General features: G+C 42.6%; 1 protein-coding gene across 1 annotated transcript in view; it reads right to left on the reverse strand.

The window, feature by feature from the left end:
- NTRK2 (neurotrophic receptor tyrosine kinase 2) overlaps window positions 1-18,522 on the reverse strand; it is a 210,527-nt gene that overhangs the window by 46,418 nt on the left and 145,587 nt on the right. The window contains exons 13-14 of the mRNA XM_052776586.1: window positions 9,097-9,227; window positions 2,570-2,742 (exon numbers count right to left, since the gene is read on the reverse strand). Of these exons, the coding sequence (XP_052632546.1) occupies window positions 2,570-2,742; window positions 9,097-9,227 (304 nt within the window). The remainder of the gene's footprint in view (window positions 1-2,569; window positions 2,743-9,096; window positions 9,228-18,522) is intronic.

An 18,522-nucleotide genomic window follows, 5' to 3' on the forward strand; every position in this document is an offset into this window, starting at 1 on the left:
AGCTCTCTGCCACAGAGTGCATAAAGGCAGCCATGCAACTGGTCTGGGTTGGGCGGGAATAAACGGCAGGATATGAAATCTCCAACCAAGACTCACAGGCAAATTCCTATTGAAAAGCACTGTACCTTTTCATTGCATGGATTTTTTTAATGACTGCTCTCAGACACGAAGCTCTGAGTTGCTAAATTAAGAGAACTCTTTATCTTTCGCTAGCTTCCTTGCGGACATGGTCTGTATCTAATGAAACTTTTGGATTATTGTCGTGGTTTAACCCCAGCCAGCAACTAAACACCACGCAGCCGCTCACTCACTCCCCCCCACCCAGTGGGATGGGGGAGAAAATCGGGAAAAGAAGCAAAACCCGTGGGTTGAGATAAGAACGGTTTAATAGAACAGAGAAAGAAGAAACTAATAATGATAATGATAACACTAATAAAATGACAACAGCAATAATGAAAGGATTGGAATGTACAAATGATGCGCAGTGCAATTGCTCACCACCCGCAGACCGACACCCCGCCAGTCCCCGAGCGGCGAATCCCTGCCACCACTTCCCCGTTCCTATACTGGATGGGACGTCACATGGTATGGAATACCCCGTTGGTTGGCCAGTTTGGGTCAGGTGCCCTGGCTGTGTCCTGCGCCAACTTCTTGTGCCCCTCCAGCTTTCTCGCTGGCTGGGCATGAGAAGCTGAAAAATCCTTGACATTAGACTAAACACTACTGAGCAACAACTGAAAACATCAGTGTTATCAACATTCTTCGCATACTGAACTCAAAACATAGCACCGTACCAGCTACTAGGAAGACAGTTAACTCTATCCCAGCTGAAACCAGGACAATTATTCTTAACACTCCATCCATCTTGCTTGTCCTCTTGGTACTGGCTGTAAATGAGGTGCTCCTCAGTGTCTGCAACAGCCAGGAACATTGACAGAGATTTCTTTGGATCCACATCAGTCTCCATGAGCCAGAACAAGCACAGGGCAGGCATGACTTTAAGGCTTTAGTCCTAGATCTGAAACAGCCTCTGGCTGCATGCAGACAGCACGGCTCAGTTGGGTTAAATTTCAGATTCGTTTTTCCCCGACAGCCTTTGGTGGCGCTGCAGGGTAAGAAATACAGGCTCTTAACAACCGGCTTACAACTAACCTTTGATCTGCAGCACAAGCTGCAGCAAATGTGAGAGGAATGACAAATTGGAGCTTAGGTTTAACAGCTTGTCCCAGCGTAATCATTTTATGTTCTAAAGACAAGGGCTGATTAATAATTTAAAAAAAGGGAAGACCTGAAGTAGGAAATATACTGTCTGCTAAACTACCTTTCTGTACAATAATTCAAAAACAGAGTTACAAGGTAAGAAAAGGCCAATCAGAAACAATATATTTAAATCCTCTGCCAGAGAGACAATCAGGCTGGGAAAAGTAGTAGTGTTTGCTCTGTGTCCCAGTTCAGGCCCCAGTCTCCCTGCCAAACCTGGCAGCCCTGCCAATAAGGGAGGATGCTAGTTCATGTCATTTGCTTTTGTGGTGTGGCTATTTGTTCAGCAGAGATTAGAAAGACAGCAAACTCATTTCACATAGGCTTTCAAAAATGCATAAATGGTGACACTAGCAGTCACTAGCCATTTCAGTCAGATACAAAATCTGAACCCATTTAAAGGGACATCAGTTTTGTTTGGTTTACAGCTTTGTCACAGATATCTTTCCAAAAGGGTGGTACCCCTAGCTATCTTCAGCAGGAAAGATCTCAGTACATTGAAATGCCATTGTGATATCCTTTAATGAAAATGACATAGAAGACCTTGAAAGAACGGTCCCTTTTGCAGATGGGTTTTTTACATAGGAGCAAAAGCTGTCTCTTAACTGCTTATTTTTATGTCAATGAATGCAGGCTAGTAGAAATAGCACATACACAAGGCCACTGTTCATAACTTCCTGGTTCACGAGTTACCTATTATTGTGAAACGTAGGTATCATCTATTTATTTATGACTGCTTTACTACCAAATTTCAATTTCCAATGCACATTCCTGAACAGCTTTATGAAATAAAGCCCTAATCTGGACCCCAGGATGAAGCATTTTCCATTGCACTGAAGTTTCCATGGCTCACAGTTTTCTTGCTTCAGATTAATTGCAGTCTTTCCAAAATACTGAGAGGAGGGAAGAGAAAAGGGGTTAGATTTCAAAAGCTCTTAGACGCCTACAGATAGCGATAGGTGTTGAGGGGGATCCTCCCTAGTGCTACCAGAAATCCTGCAAGAAAATCATTCCTACTGTAACATTTATAACCAAACATTTCAGAATACACTGAAATATACTGGAAACAATATTTCCTTGGTTCCCATTCCTTTGGTGCAAAGCATAAGGCTTGACTTAATGGTACTTCCAAATAGGCAAATAAACAATAAGTCCCACATTCCAGTACAGAAGATGAGTTGCAGAGATTTGCTCTCCTAGGTGTCAGCATTTTCCAGAGGTAGTAGTTGATTTGACATTAAGTACCAGTAACACCTACCTTCTCTGCCCACTTCTGGCTCAGCAGCACACTACGTGTTTGTGGATTTACCTGAGGAATTTGTTAAGATCTCCATGCTTCATATACTCAAAGACCATGATGAGCGGATCACCCTCAACACAGACGCCGTAGAACTTGACAATATGCTCGTGTTGCAGGTTAGTTAGCAGTTCTGCCTCGCGGTGGAAGTCCTTGCGGGCATTGTCGCTGGCATCCTTCAGTGTCTGGCAGAGAAAACAAAAACGTAAGGAAGGGGAGATGTTCGCAGAAGGTAGCGAACATGTGGGATGGCAATGTAAGGGTAAGATAAGGACACTCCACTGCAAAAAAGATGGAGGAAGTACTTCCTTAATAACTCTTTTAGAAATGCAGCTGGGATGTTTGAGTGCAATTAAATAATGGCCATACAATTTTCATTCTCATGATGCATGTCATGCCAAACAATGATTTTTCTTGTAAGAGGATGTAGGAATACTCATGATCTTACTGTGCCAAGTGTTTTCCAAGCACAGAACAAATAAACTGATCTTATCCAAAAAATATACTAGTACACAGCTGGTTCATACCCTTTAGCGTTTAACTCAGGCAAACCCTAGTATCCTGTTGGTATTTACCCATCTAGTAAGTTCTTTAAAATAAAATTCTGCTTGCTCAAAATACTTAGTGGGAACACAGATGCATTCTTTATGTATTACTAATGTTGCTGTTGCTGATGTTGGCCCCTATGGTGTGCTATACATTAGGTAGATTTATACAAGGCTATGTCCCTGGACCAGAACCTACAACCTGAGACTTCAGCCAGAAACTCCTTTGAAATTCCGTAAACCTACTCACCCAAGATTAAGCATATGTATAAGTAACTGGAAGATCAATCCTAAATCAATAGACAGAGAGGAAGTAGATGCAGATCAGAATTCTGGAGTGTCAATTTTTCTCACCCCCTTTTATTTATAGAGTTCTAAATTCTTGCATATTTTCATTTTGAAGGAAATGTATCAACACTGGATCAAATAGGAAGCTTAAATGTTGTATAATGAAATGATGCTAATTTAACTGCCACACATAGGCAGTTTCAGATCTCTTAAGAACTACACTTCCTGAGCAAGGAAACACTTTCATGCACCAAAAAAAATCAAATTCTGACACCAATTAAATGAGGAATAATTATAATTGACAATAAACCACTACTAGGCTCTACCTTCAAAAGATACTGTGGTTGCACTGTACTAATTCAAACAACATTTTTAAAACAGTAAGAGAAAGATAGCAGGTTACCAATGTTCACATATTATTATTCACAGAAACTGATGCCTGGGCTCTGTACCTCTGGATTTTAACTACACCTAGACTTAATACAAAGAAAGATGAGACACAAAAGTAGTGGCATTGTTTTAACTAAAGATGCTTTTTCCTGGCCATCTAGTCACTTTATTTTCTACCCCGAATTCATATACGGAGCATGGGACCAACCACACTTAACACAACAGACACAGAACGAGTTCATACTGTGCAATCATTCTGCCATCAAAACCGGGTTTTAGCTGCAGTAGTCATGGTTTGTTCAAGCTTTTTCTTCAACAGAGACAATTTTGTCCACTTTTCTAGTATTATACATATGCATGTGTGAAGAAGGGACTAAAAGATGACTGTTGGAGAAAACACTTGCTTTACTTGTGAAACTGCAACCGTAGGTCTTGAAAAATAAATAGCTGCCATAATAAGGTTCAGATGGGGGGACAAGAAGCAGGGCAGACTGGATAGCCATCTACCAAGTTCAGGGGCTTTTCCCTGTGGATTTCAGGCTCTATGGATCCTAGAGGCAATAGAGATCACTCATGCCACAGATGTCCCTTCCCTGAGGGACCCACTTGTGAATCTTATGTGTCTTCAGGCCCAGAACCCTTCTTCCACAAGTTTTACCAATAATGATGCAACAAGGATATTGCATCATCAAAGCTTCAAAAGCCATGATATATTAGTATACACAGCTATATCATCTAAGGTGGATATCAAATTGGCTCTGCACTATGGTCCCCACGCAATCACATCTGAACTGAGCGAGGAATTGAAATAATGCTTCCAGGCTCTGGGATGATGCTTTAACATGATACAGGCACCAACCCACAGTCCAATCTATGCTATATAATGAAATCACTGGGAACAATTCTGTTGTCACTTGAGTTTCATCTGGTGGTTTCACATGTAAAGCAATTGGACTGTAATTCTTCTCAACAACAGAATTAAAAAAACTATTCATATAAAAAAAATTTTTAAATAATAGCAACCTGGAAAAAAATTCACAGGGAGAAGTATAGGCTGATAGTCTTTCCAGCAGGCTCTTTCCCTGGAAAGACAGTAAAAATGCTGACAGCTCTGCTGTGTGAGGATGGCATATTGTATATTTCAGAAGACGCTTTTTATCTCACAGAAACAGCAGAATTATCATATGACAGAGCAGTTGCCATGGCAATTACACATTTTCTGTCAAACAGCAAAATGCAGAAAGGTCTAAAATCCAGGTAAAACTCAGGCAGGGTTTCTACTACCAAGGGGCAACTTGAATTTCTGATACCCACCATTACAAAACCCCCGTTTCATTATTTCGTGCAGCACACAGAATAGACACAATGCATGAGAGATAGCTGACACAATCGGGCAAGGAGACTTGAAAGTGAAAAAATTAATAAGTACATTGAATTTACATAGAGGTGGCATTGACTAATGCATTTAGCTTGTTCTCAGTGCAACAGAAAAAATAAAACCAAAATAAAACCATAAGAGAACAAAGAGAGAAAAAGACATATTCATTATCATTACTGACAAGTACGCCAAAGCTCTGCATACAAAGCGCTCTCACCAGTTGATAGGAGTTTTCCCTAGTAGGAATTGAGATACAGCCACGTGTACTTTCCAACCACTCAGGCCAGCAGCTAAGGAGGAGGGACACACTCCCTTGGGCAACAGCGGGACCCCCTCGCTGTTACAGGAGCTCCACATCTGCTGTGTTCATCCTTGTGACAGTCAGACCGCCACCCCATGCTTATTCTCCTCCACAGAGTCCTTGCCCAGGTATCCACGTACTATCCGATCTCTGCAGACCTGTGCTCTGTAGCGAGTGCAAACTGGCCAGCTCCTTAGTCCACCCCAACACCACAGAGCTGCATTCACAGGTGGGTCAGAGCACGAATAGGGGGCTGTGGCCCTCACCAACATCAGTATGACTTGGTAATGAAACTCTCATGATAGCTGTCCTTTACACAGTTTCAGCCTTCCCCTAAGAAAGCCTTGCCACTGCTCCCCATCACCATACAAGAGCTGAGTGGCGCATTTCCTCAAGAAATCATAGAATCATAGAATCATTTCGGTTGGAAAAGACCTTCAAGATCATCAAGTCCAACCATTAACCACGCCCCCTAAACCATGCCCTGGAGTACCCTGTCCGCTCGCTTTTTGAATACCTCCAGGGATGGTGACTCAACCGCTTCCCTGGGCAGCCCATTCCAATGTTTGACAACTCTCTCAGTAAAAAAATTTTTCCTAATATCTAACCTAATGAAGGGTTGATTTTGACTGTTCTCTGAAATGAAGACCTGAAGAGTTGGAAACCTTTGGTTTTCCTCCGCAGATGCTGTGGAAATGGTCTTCACCTCAAAGACATAGCAGTCTGCTAGCTGAGCACCACCCTGGAACAGCACAGGGTGAAACCCCCTCCAGCCTCGCAGGGCAGCCAGAGGCAGCTGCTAACCTGTGTTCTGACAGTCATTCTCACCTCCAGCTCCAGCCACATCAAACTAGTGCAAGACGACGCCTGGGGATCCAACCCTATGAGGAGACAGTACGAATCCAGGCCTGAACAACTACTGTGGCGTGGCAAAATGGCCTGCAAGGAAACGATAACTTTTCCTTCCTCCACCCTCTGTTCTCTAAAAGTGCCTGCAGCAAATGGTGTTCTGATGTGATGTGCAAACTCTCCCAGAGGGAAGGCTAGTACAGTGCCCATGCAACCAGCTTAACCTGTGGTTAAGCTCTCTGCTCACAGGGTTTGACCCACAGAAAGCATTTCCAAACACTCAGTGCTCCCCCAAAAAGCTGAACAGTCAAAACAAATTTAAACAGATTGTTTTTCTCCTCTTCCAAGGAGCAAAAGCTCAAGCACTTTTGCTTGTTTATGCTAAGCCTGATTTTATGTCTTCCCAGATTTTTCTGGGCCTCCTAGCTCCTAAATAATTTGCTGCAGCAATGTCAGCATTTTGGATACCAGCCAGCCAAAAAGGAGAAGGATGCATGTTGAGTCAGATGGGGTGATGCTCAGGGCCAGGTGTGAACCACGCAGTTGCCCAGCACCCAGCAGGCACAGACAGCCGGTGAGGACCACCAGCCATCCTGATCCACCTCGTGCGGGTGAGACTGTGCCTCCTCACTGCCAAAATCCTCCTGACACTGCCTTACTCCTCACCAAGTACATATTCCCACTGGGCTCACCAAATCTATTTCACGGAGACAGGTGTGTTGTGGTTTTGCCCACAGGGGTGAAGCTTTCTGAAGCCCTTGCTGTGTGCCAGGAGGAGCTGCCCTCTACTGCTGGCTTCCAGGTCTGCTCCTCTAAGACTAATAAAAAAAAAATCACACATTTTCACTGCCAAACCCTGTGCCCAGCAGTGTGGTCCAGACACAGTTCTCTGGCTAGCTCTCTGCACACCAGTGAGGTCCATCCCTTGACCTCCACTGTGACTGGAGGATACCTGTGAGCCACAGTTAATACCATGGTGAAAGAGAGAAGCGCTAGGCAATTAACCCCTCACTTACATGGGGATCAATCCAATGGCACTGTTCACCAAAAACTTTGCTCTTTGATGGCAGCCAGTCACATCTTCAAGAGCCAATGTGAGAAACATAAAATGGGTATAACCTGTCCAAAAAGTTTGACAACTGGTGCAGAAATCTGATAGATTTGTCATGTAAATCCATGGAGACATCTCTCCCTTTAAAGGCTCAATGCACTTCCTTGTGAATTACACTGAGACAGAGCAGCAGAGAGCAAGCATGGTGCAGCATTTAACAGCAGAAGTGCCAGACTCCATTTGGTCAGGACTTTCAAAGGGAGCAAGTGAATGGAAAGACTTTTATTTTGCTATTGAGCAGTTCCCTGAAGCGACAGAGGATCTAGCTTCACCAAAATACAACAGAAAATTCGTTCAGATCTAGTTTTGTCATCTCTTATCTCTTGCTTTCTCTGTCTATGATACATACCTTCAGGGCTTAATTTTTTCTCACCAGTCAACGTGACTGAACAACTCCCAGGTATCAAAAAGCTTGTAACCTTGGCAATCCCCCAAAACCTGTTATTTCTGACGGAGCAAGAAAGCACTTTACAAGACCATCCTCCTCTCATGTTCTCTCACTGCCAGATCCAAAACTCTGTTCCTTGTTCCCAAATTCAAAAAGATGATCTACTCAATATCTTTTACTGTATGGTTTGATCCAAAATGTATGCATGGTTGCTTAATTGTGACTGGTCACATAAAATTACTTTCTGATCCCTAGGCACAGCCCCAATTCTAAATGTGTATTCCCCCCTGCAATAATGAGATACTTCAAATGCTGAACACCTTGTTCAGCTTTTGGCAGAACACTACAGATGGAGATAAGAGATTGTTGCCAGGGAGACTTTGCAGACTCTTAGAGTGTAGTTTCACTGATACTGGTTTCTAGCGTACATCCATAGCTGAGGTCAACAACCAACCTCAGCCCTTCCATTTTGGGGGCTTAGTACGGTGAAGCGGGTTTGGTGTCCAGGCTCTGAGATCAAGCTGGAAATCTTCTTACTCCTTGGTAGGTTCCCAATGTACCACATAGTCCGTGCCCTTTAGGAGAACCAAACAAAACCCTTTTTTTCCCCCAGAAATGCAAGAACTATTCTGTATACTTGAAACTCCAAGGTTATGGCTGTTTTCATGTAGTTTCCTCCTCCTCTGGACTATACTTTGGGAGAGTTGGCTGGAGCTGTGTAATCAAAGGTCACTCCTCCAGGTATGACATATCACGACTTCTGGATTTCTGTCCAGCCAGTGCTTAACAGCACATGACAATATTATCCACAAGTTTGTTATAACATTCCTGGCAGCTATATTAATGACAATTAGCCACAGATAATTTCAGTGGCTGACTAAAAGAACAGCACAATCCTGAGAAAGAAAGGTCGTCTTTGACTAACAATTATACACATAACCTATCCACTTAGCTAGTAATAAATTATTCTTTTAGACACACATATATGTATTTTTAATGACCTCGACATTATTTTTCACTAATTATATTTTAGATAGATCATAAAAGATTTTGCCCCCTTGTGACACAGTCTGTTTCCCCCCTTCTCCTTATGAAATTCAGCTCTCATTTTATAATCCACAGCAAGATCAAATATTGCATTCTCTTAACACTCCATTAGCCTAGTGAACCCTTCCACATATATCAGAGCAGTTACACTGGGCTACGGAATAGGCAAACACGATCATTTACAAATAAAATAGCATTAGTTGCAACCATGAATTAATAACGGAAACCCTAGATTCTTTTACCTTCACTGCCACCAAGATCTTGTCCTGCTCAGGACAGAGGTTATAGCATTCTGCCAGAAAGACTTTCCCAAAGGCTCCTTCTCCCAGTTCTCTTTTGAGAACGATATTGTGGCGCTTGATGTGCTGCACAACTGTGAAAAGAAGACAAAACAGAGGTCAGAAGTGAGCTGCAAGGCCAGGATGGGACGGGGTCCGTGCTTACAGGCACATGGAGACAGGGTTGCTTGTAGAGTAGGGCGCATGTTGTGGAAGGAATCAAATGCCCATGTGTCATTCATTAGTGCTTTGTCCAAAAAGACCGAGTTAATATATTTATATTTGGAGATTAGCACATTTGCTGGATAAGAAGACATAGAATTAAGAGTCACGTGGGAAAAGGCCATTTATCAGCATGTTAGGATGACTGCTGCAGAGCATACGTAACAGCCAGTGCTGCTTTTTTTAAAACATGAAGACAAAGAATCAGGAAACAACCAAACCTTTCTCACACCACTTCTATTTTTGTACCTCTAACAATAGCTGAACTCTCTTGTCCAAAGCCAAAAAGTTTTAAAATTAACCTAATCCAAGAAAAAAAAAATGTGCCCTCTTTCAACTAAAGCCAACTTACTCTTTGGTTCTCTTACCACTTGTTCAACTGCTTTCCCTCTCTGTGCTACACTATAGTTACAATAAGACAGAAATTTAATTCTCTCAAACATCATTTACAGTATTGCTCTGAAGTAAAAGAAATAAAAGATGGACAAAGGTTTGAGTCAGCATAGTAGACAGAGCCTTAGCTGAATTCCTGCCCAGAATCAATTGATTCAGACATTAAAGTCCCTGAGCATTTTTGTTCAACTCATTTTACATTCTCATTTCAGCACAAGCTTCCACTAAAAGATGTAATATTTAAATGACTGTACCAAATTTTGTAGAATACATTACCAATTTGCAATGTTCAAGCTAAATAAAGCAGCTGTAAGGGCAGTTTAACTGGCCAACTCAACAGGGTTGACAGCTTGTGTTGCTGAAATTGTACAAAACAGTCAGCAGCTACTGATGAATTTACCCTCAGTGCACTTAGCTGCTTTTGCAAACACTGAAATTTAACCTTACCTGGACAAAGCCTATCTGCAGCTTAAATCCTAAACACAGTGAAGTAAATAGCAGTGCACAGGCATCAGGCCAGCTTCCGCAAAGGCATGAATCTCAGCTCAGCTGCTTAACTGCAGGGACCAGGACTGAACCCTGCCAATAATTTAGGATATATTCAGATGCAGACCAACCCCTGCCTCCATGCTTGGCCACACGCCTGTTCCAAACTGGGTGACTACTTATGCAGAAACCACCTTGCCTCCATTACTAAAAGATGGAAAACTGAGTGCTGCTGGTAACAGCAGTGGCGAGAAATGGCACAGCCTGTCCCCATTGCTGTCAGCAGCATTTGGAGAAAGGGCCCACAGTCTGCAAGAGAAAAACATGTGTGTCCCACAGCCTGAGCCTACAGTGGCGTAACCTGAGTGCACTGCATGTAAATGCACTTTGTATCCATGTGCATGCATGCGAGGGGAGCCCGGTGCTGGAGCAAGCCAGGAGAGTGAGAGACGTCCCCAGGCACCTCCATCATGAGTCTGCCAGGCGGGCAGTGCACCCAAGGAGCAGACCTCCACCAGACCCAGCTGGCACCTGCCAGAAACCCCCAGGCCAGCATGCAAGCAAGCCCACCATGCCCTGGGAGTGGAGTGAGGAAAGCCAGCTTCTTCTCATGCCACACCAGACCCGCAAGGGTTTGCTCCTGTCCCTGCAGCTGGCAGCTGCAGGGGTGACATTGCCCACCCCCTCCTCTGATGCCAGGTCTCCCGGCAGAGGCTACACGTCCCATTAATAGCCAAGTACACATGAAACGAGACTGCAAGGTACCAATGTTTTTCACCCTTGTCAAACTCTGGTCTAGCGTAAGACTAAGTTTTATCGTGATGATGCATTTATATGGGTATGCTTGCTTTGGCCAGCTACCTGAGCAGCTCCCCTGCAGTCGGAGGGAATTTGCTTTGTATTTTCACTTCCTCCACAGCACTGGCTTTTCAGGTAAAGCACAAAATGCAGTCAGCACAAGACAGGCCTGAACCAAAACACACCTTTTCCCCACAGACGCAAGTTAACTGGCATTCCTTACCTCTGCTAATACTGGTCACAGGGCAGACAATCAGGGAGGACCGCTGCCCCGGCACGCTGCCGGAGCACGGGAGCATGGCACACCTTCGTGACCTGTGCTTTAAAAAATGCTTACTAATAAATAAGTAGTCCCCTCTACCCCCTGCCAAAGCTGCCATTCAACCCTGTCTCTTGAAGAATTCTTCTCTTTCCCTTTGCTTGACCAGTATCACCAGGAGGATGCCTCTCTTCCTTTCATAGAGAGAGAAGTTCAGCTCCATGTTACCAGTGTCACCATCTTAAAATGTCCACAAAGCCCACAGACAGGGAGTAGGGCTGAGATCCTGTCCTACTGGCATCAGCAGCAAAACTACAGCAGAGGCAGTTTCTCACTTGCTTCTCTCCACAGCTGCCAAAGACCTGGTGATGAACTGTCAGCTTTCTGAATTTTGTGAGGTTCCTCTCCATTTTGAACCCAGCACACCCCCAATGTTGGCCCTAGCAGTACAAAAGTTTTTTGTGAAGTTCCTGGAGGAATTCACAAACAATAGAGGAAAAAATAAATAAGAAACATATCAAATACTTCTCTGTAGTACACTTACAGCTGCTGCTAAATGCTCTTATATAAACCAAGCATTTGAATAAACAACCCATCCCATAGAACAAACTGTCAAAACTGAAACACAGCAAGCCGCAGAAGAGATCTGCACAGAATATATTTGCAACTTGTCACGCTCTATCCATCTCTGTTACCTTTCTGAGCTGCACCAAGTTACTAAACAAATAAAAAAGGACAGTAAATGTGACTAAATGGGCAGAGATTAAATATAACAACAATGTAAGTAAACCAAACACATATGATGTGACAGAAATACAAGCTAAGAAAAAAATCCTTTTAGCACAGTCAGTGCCCCAGCCATAATGACACCATCTTCAGTGGGAGGAGATTTCAGCAGGAGATACACTGAAAAATTCAGGTCAAAATCTGCTTTCAGTTAGTATCAGGATAAAGCAAATGATCTCTGTTGAAGTCCAAGAGATTATCCTGGATTTGCACTGAAGAAACAAAGCAGAATTTGGCCAAAGAGGTGGCATAACTGGATTACCAAAGAAGTGGTCTCATAACATTGTCTCACCGGCAAAGATGTACAAACATTCAAAGGGCAACTAAGTATTTTCCTCCTTTTGACTCTAAACAGTGATTGCCTTTGAGCTGCCACTTATACTTTTAAGAACACATCATTGCTGGTTTAAAAGATGTTGTCTGATTACTGTAAAAAATACATTACATTAAGCTAAAATGAAGTTGAGTTGAAACACTTAAGAGAAAAATGAAACATAAAATATTAAGTGAGACCAAGCAAATTAAACAAAGGTAAATGCTGAAAAGAGGCTGTGATGTTAAATAATAACCACATGGCCATGGCCATAGAAGCAGGGTGCTCCCACAGATGACTGCAGGGAATCGGCTGGCAACAGGGAGCACAACTGCAGAAAAGGGCTCTCTTCTCATCTCAAGGTCTTGGAGACATCCTACCAACAGAGCTGGACTTCTAGGTGCTTCACTCACTAACAAACAGCACGTCACACTGGAAATGATGCATCAGAGGCTTACCCTGCAAACACTATCTGCAGGCATGGGATTGCACTCCCCAGGTAACCTATCTTTGATGACGAGGCTGAACAGAGAGGGTCACACCACGTTCTGGATTGGGTACCAGCAAAACAGGCAACCTGGGATCACCTCACCACACTGAATTCACCCAGTTGGATATGACTGATTCCAGCCATGGACAGCAGGACACTCAGCAGTATAAATTATTAAAATGTTTCTGCACGTAATTAAAAAGTGAAATGCTGTGACAGACTGAAAGTGTTTTCCCCTTGCTCACAAAAAATAGGTCTGGACATTTTATACCACATGTGACCATTACACCACCTAAGCTGACATTCTACACAGCATGGAGCATAGTATTGAGTTAAATGACTTGTGCTTGGCAGAAGACTGCCTCCAGAAAGTGGCTGTGCCAGTCTTGATTTGAAAGTCTGAACTATTCACTTGCCGTAATGTGTAATCATTTTCATTGCTAATAAAAATGCATGCCTTTGTCTCTTAATTTTTAGCTTGTCTGGCTTGCATCTCCCTCTCTTGGGTTTTAGGAGACTTTCTCTGCTAGCTTGACAGCCTTTTAAGGTCTAGTATCAAATATACATAATCAACACTCTTCTTGCTCTTCTTGGTAAGGCAAAGAGATAGAAGCCCCTCCCAGGAAAACATTTTCTCCCATTCACCAATAATTTTCATGGCTTTTCTCTGGAAAAAAATTCATCAACCTTTCAAAAGAAGTTGTTTCCAGTTGTTTTTCTGAACTGGAAGCCACGTTCTTGTATCACTCTCTACAAGGTTGTGATAAAAACATAAAATCAGCTCCCTATATCTCTGCACATCCAAAGATCACACTAGTCCTTTTAAGGCTGGGTTTCTTAAAGAGCACAAAAATTACATAGTTATGTGGTATGCATGAGTGTGTCTCATCTTGAACACCTCACGCAGTTACAATATCACAAGTGCTCTAAGTTCCAGATGTGTTCCCATATTCCTCATGAGAACAGCAGAGCAGAGATCTGTCCTTATGGAGAGGCTGCAATATGGACTCACTGTTTGATGGACAGTAAGAGCCACAGCAGACAGGCTCCATCATCACCGCTCACTGAAATACCAAAACTAGAAGATCCTATTGTGTTGCATGCCCACTTAAATCATCTACTGAGTCTGCTTTCTAGGATACTGTTCAAAATTTTGCTAGCAGTACACATGTGGAACAGTCCTGATGAAATATGTTGTGCCAGGACTCTGAGAAGAGAATGAGGATCTTTAAGATGCCAAGTAACCAGGCAAGGTAATATTAAAAACATATTTACAGCTGCATAAGAAAAAAGCAGCCACAGAAAACACTCAGCTTGTGATGTGATGTGAGGTGCCACAGAAAGACATTTTGCGAGTTTCTTCATTTCTTCTCCCACCATTTCTCTTGCAGTTGTGAAGACTCCAATATTTCTAAGAACTTGCTACAAAAAACAGGTGTAAATGGCTGGGTAATTGTTCAGATAGTACACCAAATTTGTACAGCATTTGTCATTCATATAAAAGGAGGGATGGAATTTCAGAGAGAATTCCATAGCAGGAGGACATAAAATCACTACAAACAGCAGACAGCAAGTCTAGCCCAATGACCATCAGATTCTGCAGTAGCAGCATCTCGACAGTTCTGCATGCTATTGCCAGAGCAGAAATTTTGGCACATTGAGATATCTACTCTCAAATATGGCAATAAAAGACAACAACCACTTTTTAAAAAAAAAAAAACAAACCCCAACTTTTTAACCTGTCGGTGTTGCCTGGATGCAGAAATGGGCCAGCTCAGTTCTGAGAGTGTATTTCTGATTATTTGATGTATTTATCTGATACAACATTCATTACTTATTATTCTCTACATATCTTTGTATAGTGCTATTGTTGTTTAATTTTTACCATACAGCAGCAACAAATTCTCATGCAAGACCTGTGCCCAGCTGGGGCACACAAAGCAGCATGTTTTCATATACATCGTCCACAGCTGAGATTCAACTCACATCTCTTTAACAGAAAGAAAATAAGCCAACAGAAAATCTGTTCCTCAGGTACTCTGCTCTAAATGAAAGGTGCTGGTGCAGGTTATAGAAAACTGAGTATGGAGGATCCACAGAGAACAAGGTCAGAAAGGCACTTGGGCCTTGTCACATTACCTATACAAGTATGGCTTCTGAGTCACTTTGAATTTTGTTTTGTTTCTTTGAAAAAGAACAGTTTAATTCAACAGTTGTAAAACAGTTATCCCTGAGTGGTGATCAGTGATTTGCCAGACTTTTCACAGGCATCAGACCCCAAGTAGGCTTTGAGGAGACATTTAATGGGCAAGTTGAATAGGCAGTGGTCTTCCTGGAAGAACCAGAGACATTTATGAAAGGCAAACCTGTGAGCACCCACAGGAATTGCATAATTCCCAGGCATCTCCTAGCTGTCAAGAGCTACATCTGATGATAAATCCAATAAACCTGTGATGCTGCAGCTTCACCTTTCAGTTGCTTCATTTACAACTTAAATCCTCACAGGATCCATACTTTAAACCCCAGAGGTTCTATTGTCTTGGCTGAGAATTAGACTTCCCTTTGTGACAGTGCTGCAGCTCCTGGGAGGATGCCCAGTCCTCCCCCACATGCCCGCAGCGGCAGGAGCACCACAGCTCTTGCCCACTGTAAACTCATTTTGCTATAGCTGGCGTGGCTCTTCTCTGGCTGCAACTCAAGTGTTTGACGTCTTTTGGGGTTAATATTTGATTCCTGGTGAGACATTTTATCTTACTCTTTTGTTACGGTAACTGATTTGTTTTAGTTGGCCAAGATCCTCTCAGTTTGGCTACAGATAGGCATATTGCCATACTTGATTAGATCCTTATAATCAAATAAGAGCTACTTAATAATAAATTATAATAACAATGCTATCATTGTTTTAAATGCATGAGCCTTATGAGCTAAATTCACCCTTCAGGAAAACAAGAATAATAAAGTCGACAGTTTTTCCAGCCATGAATTTGCCCTTGTGTACAAAAACTAAGGTACACAAGGCCCTCAAGCCTTAGCAACCCGAAACTGTTTTTTATTTCAATAATTATGTATTAAATATGGATTTGATCTGTTACGTGCTAAACCAACTGGGATATATCAGAATAACTGAAAGCTAGATTTGGTGCTCTGTGTTCAGAATAAATAGCAGATATTAATTGCTCTGCATTTCCCTTTCTAGGCTGCTTCCAGCCTACTAACAGCTTTTCAGCACAGTATGGTAAATCAGCTTTAAGCAGAAAACTGTGCTGGAATTTGGAGCAACCATTGCCTTTGCAGATGTGTATATACTTAATTTGTAAATGCCAATCTCAATGCACTTCTTCCAAACAATTAATGATTGTAAAACTTAAAAGACTATTGTGCATGTGTTGCTGTATAAAACCTCTGCTAGTATTATTTTATTGTGGCAAATCTGGTCCATCTTCCATGTTTAAGTTAACTGGAGACAATGATCTCACCACCACCACCACCCTTCTCTTAGCTCAGACCAGGAAATCCTTTCCCTTCAGCATGATACTAATCTTTAGGGATCTTCTGTGCTGCAGAAAGAGAAGCACTCAGCAAAGGGTGGGGAAGTACCATGTAGCATCTCATGTAATAGATGCTTGCTGGGGAGAAGGGCTAATAAACATACTGTCTTCAGAGTATTAACTCTTTTCTACCTCTGTTTTCAGAAACTGGCATAGTCTGAAAAGCATCCCAGGATTCCAGTGTGAAAAGCAGGACCTGAAAGAAACACCGTACATTCAGAGACTAAGCCATATTCAAGATTGGCCTAAGCGGGTATAAAGGTGAAATTCAAACGAAATTGCCCTATTTTTGATGTAGGTTTCTCTGCTTTGCTTTTTCTCTTCTCTTTTTAAAAAGAAAAGGAAATAATTTTGTACCTCAGTATAAGGGAGGACAGAAGGGTTTTACTGGTGGCCTTTCAAAAGGAAATATGAAAAGTAAATGGAGCTTTCAAGCCTGTGAAGCAATAAATCATGTGCTTAGCTCACAGTCTCAAATTCTATCCCCTTGTATAAAAGTTAAGCACATACTTAATCTTTACCTTTTGCTGAACTGTTTTACTAAAAGCTAGCATACCATCTGATCTGCCATGTTAGATGGGTAGGTCTGCCCTGTTGCAGCTAATTGTGCTGCAAAGAAAAGGGAACAATAGAGAAAATATCTCAGGAGCATGAGAGAACCCAGTCTTCTATATATCATTTTTAAGCATATTATTTACCCTTTCCCTAATAATTTTCATCCTGTTTCAGAGCACCTTTTACAGTTCTATTAGGGTGCAGCACACTGTGTGGCTTTCCACAAGGAAAGCTGAATCTTATGCATGCCCATGTTTTGCTTTCTTTGGGCCAACTGAGGTAAACTCCTCCCCTAGAGGAAGGCTCAGTCTCTGCCTGCTTCCTTAACTGCAAATAGTTAAGGCTTTGCCCCTACATGGTTACTTGCTCCTATCATTCTGTGCATACCACCCCCCTTTCCTGGGTTTTGTCATAAGTGGCCTTTAAACCCAGAGAAAAGTTACAGGTTTGGTTATCTCCAAGGAGGACCCACAAAAGACAAATAAAGACATGGGGCATTGTAAACAAACAATAGAAACCTTCTCTCCCTTTAATCAGATCCTTGTATTACTCACTGAGAAACAAAATCAGCAGGAAGGAGAGAAAACAAATCTTGAGTCTTCCTGTACACTGAAAACAAAAGAACCTCAGTTTGCCCTCTGTCCTCTGGGAACACAGAAGGGGTTAGCACTAACCATTACACTGCCCCATGCGACAGGAGAGATGAGCAAAATCATCTTAAAAGGTGAATGGACCTTGAAAAGAGGCTATTCCGTTTTACAGATGTTCTGTCCTTCAGAATTTCTGCATCCTTCCATGGTGAAGCATTTGTTGCTCTGCTTTTGTTTCACTGACAGGCTGGCACATCGCTTTGCTAGGGCATGCCATCCACAGAGGCTTATGTCATAGAATCATGGAATTGTTTAGGTTGGAAAAGACCTTCAAGATCATCAAGTCCAAGCATCATCCATGCCCACTAAACCATGTTCTGGAGTGCCTTGTCTACGTGCTTTTTTAATACCTCCAGGGATGGTGACTTAACCACTTCCCTGGGCAGCCTATTCCAATGCCTGACAACTCTCTCAGTAAAGAAATTTTTCCTAATATCCAACCTAAACCTCCCGTGCTGCAACTTGAGGCCATTTCCTCTTGTCCTATCACTTGGGAGAAAAGACCAGCACCCACCTCACTACAATCTCCTTTTAGGTAGTTGTAGAGAGCGGTAAGGTCTCCCCTCAGCCTCCTTTTCTCCAGACTAAACAGCCCCAGTTCCCTCAGGCACTCCTCGTAAGACTTGTGCTCCAGGCCCCTCACCAACTTGGTTGCCCTTCTCTGGACACGTTCCAGCACCTCAATGTCTTTCCTGTAGTGAGAGGCCAATGTCCCCATAGGGCATTTCTCCCTCAACCCCTATTACAGTTTCGGAGTCCCAGTACTTACGGGTAACAAAGGCAGTTGTAACTGGCAGCAAGTGCATGAAAATTTGTCTTTATTGCTGGGCTGTGCCAGATACCTCTACTGCAGCCACAAAGCAGTCAAAAGATTATTACATGGTACTAGC

This window comes from Harpia harpyja, chromosome Z (genome assembly GCF_026419915.1).
Source record: "Harpia harpyja isolate bHarHar1 chromosome Z, bHarHar1 primary haplotype, whole genome shotgun sequence".
In the NCBI taxonomy this organism is placed as follows: Eukaryota; Metazoa; Chordata; class Aves; order Accipitriformes; family Accipitridae; genus Harpia; species Harpia harpyja.